Below are 6000 nucleotides of genomic sequence, written 5' to 3'. Positions count from 1 at the left end.
CAGTAACATTTAACAGCAGCTGCAATTCATCATAATTGCACAAAAGCAGCAGTATAAAATGTTAAGGAAGAAAATGTGAGAAATGTTTGTTAACTGCACTATACTAAAATATGTAATAGGGTCAAAGACATTAAGATGTCCGACAAGATTGTTACACTGAATGACATTTTACTGGGTGTCTTCCATAAATCATGGGAAAATGTATGATATTTATTTTTTTGCTCAGAAAAACAAAATTGCAATTAAATAAAACAGAAAACTTTTTACATTTTTTTGGGGGGGGGGGGGGGGGGCTACAACAGTTTAAAGCAGTATTTCACTTTTTTATGCTTAAACACTTTTTCGTTTTTGACTCAATAACATTCACTTCACACTTTTTTTCTCCATTTTTATTTTTTATATTTTGGTTAAGATTTTGACTGCAAAAACATACAAAATAGTGGGTAAATCATCTTTAACAACATATACTGTAACAAGCCATTTTAAATACAGTGTACAGCTTTATCTATATTCATGCCTTTTTGAATCTTAAATGTGTATTTTGAATTCAGGAGTTGGTCTGCAAGCATGACACGCTCCTGCCCTGTGCAGCGTGTAGGGGTCAATAATTGAGCATTCATTATTATCTACCTTAGGTTACTTAAGGCACAATCCATAACCTAGAGAGACTATGATACTGCCATAGTGTGTGTGATATCGGTCTGAAGATTGTTTGGTGCATACAACAAACACAAACTCTGAGATTTCCAGATATATTTTGACGATGACTACTTTGAAGGAGTTCCTGGTCACTTTCACCGTTTCTCCAGTTTCTTAAACTTGGCCTCTGAGAGTAAACACACAAACAGAAGTAATTGCACAAGTGAAATACAAAATAACTGAGTGATTTAGTTACACATTTGCATGTTATATTAATCTAAAAAAAATGAGCTCACCGTTATAACAAAAGAGGAACGCTAGCATCAATTTTGCTCTAATAGCGCCACCTAACGTCAATTTAATCAACTGTTCAGTGATTGATTCGAGCGTATTTCATTTTCAAGAGGTCCAGTCTATGCATTTCTTGATATCTTACACATAATATGAGTATTGCTATAAATGTCTAAAGCTCTACATATAAACAAACAAATGATTTCATTAAATTATAAGCCCAAAACTTGAAATATCATAAGCTGGTTCTGAATGCCGGTCAATATATTTATAATTATTAAAAAAAATACAGGAAGTTCTTCGCAATTAAGATTTGTAAATCAGAAATTATTTGATTTCAATTAAACTGCAAAAGTAAAATGATAATTAAAGTAGTTGCATATTGTCTGCAATAATCCAAACACCAGTGGAAAAATCTTTCTGGGTTTTTGTCAAAGGAATCAGGATGATGCAAACATTGCGTTGGCCTACAAAAATACACCATCACTGTTACACACTATTGTCATAATCAACTCGCCTTTTGTTTTCTGTACAGTGGGTTTACGGTAGGTTCAATCAAAATAATTCATAGTCCAGGCAAACCTAATGGTGTCCTTCATCAATTTCAATCAAAGTAAATATAAAACATCTAAAAGCAAATAATAAAACAGTAAAAATAGCTCCCAGTATTTTTCACAGAGTTCTTTGAACTCACCTAGTTTCTTAGAATATGTGTCTAGTTTATAAGCAGCCTGTTCCAAAGCCGTAACCTGCTCTTCGATCTGGTTAATCTGATCCAGATAAGGCTGCAAACTGGCATCTAGAGCAAAAAAATAGCACATAATTAAAGCAATCCGTATATGCAAGTCACAAAAATAATATGCATATGCAATGATAACAGTAATGTTAATAAACACAAGTGTACTTTGAACACTGTGATAAGACAATCTGGCTGAAGAAAAAAGCTTAATGTCATTTTAACAACATACACTGGTTGATTTTATATATTACTGCCATGTTTCTCACATTTCTGATTGAGATCTTGTAGATTGCGGCTGATGTTGATGGATATGTCCTTCATTTCCATGTACTTCAGACTGGTGAGTTTGTTCATGCTCTCTAGAAGCTTGTAGTCCTCACAGGTTGCTGAGTAAACGGAAAAAATATTACACACAAAGTTGCATATAAATTGAAAGAGAGAGAGAGACATATATTCATGGTTCTTCTATTATCATTACCGGTGAGCTCTCCCTGTAAGAAAACTGCCATTTTGTCAAACATGTCTCTGCAGAGCTCATTGATATCAGGTTGAGCGGGTTCAGTGGCCTCCTCTGCCGTCTCCACTCCTCCGTCATCTGTTACAGACAGCAGACACTTTTACAAAACAAAAAAACTAGCGAGCTGCCTACCTAGGCAGAATTTTTAAGCTCTAAATGTATTTGATGCCCAGAGTGCAATCTAGGTAGACAGTTAACTGGGTTTTAAGACAGACACACAGTCTAGAAACAAATGTAGACAAAAGCATCATTCTCTTTGGAAACAGAACAAGTCAAACACCCAAAACCGGTTGCATTAGCTCAAAAATAAGCGACAAACACAACCTGACATTGCAACAGCTGCACTGGAAAGCTGAGAGAATCTCTACTACAGATGAAGTTGCAGTGACTTGCACACAGGCTGGTTTATTTACAAAAGCTGCTTACTGTTATTACTGGGTCTTTTGGCTTTTGGGTTCTCTGTCGCATCGTTTGCGGGCTCGTGTCTCCGGTGCTCGGGCTCGGCTGTGAGCTTGAGGTCGGTCGGAGGAGCGGGTGTTGTGCAGATGTTGTCCATCACTGCGGCCTCCTCCCCCGTAGCTGCCATCTTCAGCTTACATGATCACATGACCAGAACCAGTTTCACGTGACTCCTCGTTTCCGTTTTTTTCCATAGACTGTATAAAGTATGAAAACAGCAACAGCTTTTTTTCTTATGCAGTGAAATTAAACGGAATAGTTTTTTTTTAATCTGGTGAAGCGAAGCTAATATAAGACGACTTATTTATGAAGCGTTTACGAGAACATGTGAAAACAATTAAAAAGTAACCAAATTTGTTACTCTTACTTCTTTTGTATGTAATTTTATTTATGACATGCATATCAGATACAGTTCCTAAATACAGAATGTGAAACATAAAGGTGTATCATTAATTAATTATAGGTCAAAAACACATGTTTGATATGCAGATATGGGTGGGGCTGCGTGAAAACTCTGCCAATTTAAAAAGAGTGAAGCAAAGAACAATGAGCTTCTGTGATATGTATTTTCTGCCGAGTGCATTTCAAAATAATGATTCATTCGAAATTAGATTAGTACTCGGAATTATGCGCTTTTGTCTTTTTGTGTGGATTCTAAATTTGGTGATATATATAATTCTATCAAAAAAAAACTTTTTTTGTTTGTTTACATAATATGTGTGTGTGTGTGTGTTCGTGTATTTATACATAATAAATATACACAGTATTATGTAAACTAAAAATTTATTTTGGATGCAATTAATCATGACAGCACTTTTATTTTATAATTTTTATATATTTTATAATGGTGACAGACTATATATTGTACAGTCGAGATAATTAATTTCACATTACATTAAATTCACTACAATTCAAACCCACACAATATTGAGTTATTTTACCTTTATTTTGAAAAGTATTTCCGTCTACACCCACCTAGCGAGGCATTGGAGTCGCGTGCTTCACAGGCCTGGCGTGGCCCTCTCTCAGCCCGCTGCCCGTGACGGGAATCCATCGTGACAGGATACCAGCAGCACCTCCGACTGTAAACATGGCGGCGTGCACAGCCGGATGCCTGTGCTATGTGCCCCCTTACTGAAGCCCGGATCATCGACACACTTCCATGATGGAGACCGAGGAGGAACAGCACATGACCACGCTGTTATGCATGGGCTTCCCAGACCCGGTGGCCATCCGGAAAGCCCTGCGCCTGGCCAAAAACGACATCAACGAGGCTGTCGCGCTGCTCACCAACGAAAGCCCGGGACTCGGATACGGCTACGAGCCGATGGAAAGCGGCCCTTCCCCGGGCTCCGGCCTCAGCGGAGACGGCGAGAACAGCGGGCGCACGGGCACCGGAGGGTTCGATCCTCCGCCTGCGTATCACGATGTCGTTGAAAGTGAGGTATGATTATTAAAAGTATGCATCTGTGATCATTCGTTCGGTTGCTTGAGGCGGAACACCGGGGCTGTCAAAAACCGGAGGGAAAGGCGCGCGCACGCCTTTATCGCCCCTGCATAAACACGCATTACCTGTTGTGCATGCAACAACTGACAAGGATGTCAAGATATTTTCTCTTATCGTTGCATTCTTTATGCAAGCATTAGCAGGTTACGAACAAATTCAGCAGAGAGGCATTCATTCACATGGCAGCAGAAGTTGTAGGATCTTGGGGGATGGGTGTAGATTGCATTTAAAAGCGTGACTTTGTTAGATTATAACGTTACTATGTTATTATTTTGCGCGTTGAAAGGGAAGCATTCAGCCAATGGAGTGTTTTACCTCCTGATCAAATATAAACTGATGTCTTACTGTTGAGTAATAGAAGGAAACGTGTGGCTGATGATTTATATGTAAGGTTGTTGGACCATTAAGTGTCATTAGACTCCAGCATGTCATTTGTTATGTTACTTCTGCAGTGAAGCCAATATTGACCAGTCAGACTGATGAGAAGCTGAATAAGAATTCACTTTTGTGTATTTGGAGTCTGCATTCCCACAGCTTTTGAATTATTATTTGTCTGGATCTGGATGTGAGGTTTTTGCGGGTCTTGATTCATCCTTCCTCAAAGGTCTTGAATTGATCCAGGAATTTTTAAAATGCTACCATTAAATGTTGCATGTTCTGCAAATAATAAATATTTACCCTCAGTATGTTTTTCCTAATACAAATATCTAATGTAGCCGCACTGGGTTGTACATTATAATTAACTCAAATGATATATAGGGAATTTTAATAATTAATCAGGAATATGATTAATATATATATCTCATATGACAGTTACATTAAAATTATTGAAGATGAAAAATAGGTCAATTGTATATATCAATAACTCATTACAAGGCACTGTAATTTACTCATTAATATGTCAATATTCCATTCTTCATATCAATTATAGTGATATCTCTTACTGTAAATTACCGCAAATCAAACAGTGGTTTGCCCAGCAAACGGCCGTAAGATTAACTTATCAACTTTCAATAAAGTTATCACTTCTTATAATTCAAGGAAAAATATTCTCTGGCCATGAAAACATTATCCTATCATTATGAAATTTCGGTTACTAAAAAGTAAAGAGCTTGTAGCTAAAGATCAGACATTTCATTGACTCGTGATGTGAGCGTTTTAGACAGAGGCAATCATGAATATATATTGGTTTTTAATAATTGAACTAATAATATATCAAACTACAAATCACACAGAGTAAATACGCATACGACAATACAGACAGTAACTTTGTACAAGACATAACGGAATCCAAATGAGAGAGAGAGGTGAGAGAATTAGGCGCGATCACAGAATTACGCGCTCCGTTATGCAAACTCACAGACAGTAACCCTTGAAAGACAACAACGAATCAAATCACCTTGAAAAGGTAATAGACAAACTTTAAGCAGCATTTAAATCTCCATAGAGAATGATACTTGTATGTGGTCTCTTTGTGACTCGCCAGACCAGCGTGCGTGTGTGCGTGGTCCTTTGTAGCTAGGCGTGTTCTTTCGTGTCTTCCGGGGCTGCTGCGGAATCGCGCGATATTTGAAAGGTCCAACAAACGTAATGATTCAGAATTCGTCTTCCTCGTGTAGAGAGGAACTTAGTAAGTAAAAGAAATGAAAACAACGGAGATGAAAGCTCCCGAAGGAGCCATGAGAACGGCTGTTCTCTCAGCCGCCGTGCTGAGAGAGACCAGACAGGGACAAGAGAGCGAAGAAGAGCAAGAACAGGGAGGAACTTCCTGGTTTCAGTTCTTATGGCTTGACTGTTTCACGCCTCTGTTTGCGTGAACAACCAATGAACGTCCGCGATCTGAAGCGG

The 6000-nt window shown here is 38.1% G+C and overlaps 2 protein-coding genes across 2 annotated transcripts in view; one reads left to right on the top strand and one right to left on the bottom strand.

Moving 5' to 3' along the window:
• Positions 1-419: 419 nt before the first annotated feature.
• On the bottom strand, positions 420-2820 carry LOC132092625 (biogenesis of lysosome-related organelles complex-1 subunit 2-like). The gene is made up of 5 exons (XM_059498931.1): positions 2613-2820; positions 2148-2264; positions 1936-2055; positions 1625-1729; positions 420-826 (listed from the first exon to the last, which is right to left on the bottom strand). Exons 1-5 carry the CDS (start codon positions 2770-2772, stop codon positions 795-797), a joined length of 534 nt encoding a protein of 177 aa, XP_059354914.1. The 5' UTR covers positions 2773-2820; the 3' UTR covers positions 420-794.
• A 781-nt stretch (positions 2821-3601) lies between these two features.
• The window catches only part of usp24 (ubiquitin specific peptidase 24), a 62014-nt gene continuing 59615 nt past the window's right edge, over positions 3602-6000 (top strand). Inside the window, exon 1 of the mRNA XM_059498930.1 lies at positions 3602-4089. Coding sequence (XP_059354913.1) covers positions 3808-4089 — 282 coding nt within the window. The 5' untranslated portion in view covers positions 3602-3807. The remainder of the gene's footprint in view (positions 4090-6000) is intronic.

This window comes from Carassius carassius, chromosome 18 (genome assembly GCF_963082965.1).
Source record: "Carassius carassius chromosome 18, fCarCar2.1, whole genome shotgun sequence".
Taxonomy (NCBI): domain Eukaryota; kingdom Metazoa; phylum Chordata; class Actinopteri; order Cypriniformes; family Cyprinidae; genus Carassius; species Carassius carassius.
Note: the sequence above shows the minus strand (reverse complement) of the source record. Positions and strands in the feature narration are given on the sequence as shown.

Coding starts and splice junctions, on each gene's coding strand:
- LOC132092625 (XM_059498931.1), bottom strand. CDS start 2,772: ATGGCAGCTACGGGGGAGGAGGCCGCAGTGATGGACAACATCTGCACA. Junction 1,730..1,935: donor ACAAGATCTCAATCAGAAAT/GTGAGAAACATG, acceptor TTTTTGCTCTAG/ATGCCAGTTTGCAGCCTTAT. Junction 827..1,624: donor CACATATTCTAAGAAACTAG/GTGAGTTCAAAG, acceptor GTTTACTCTCAG/AGGCCAAGTTTAAGAAACTG.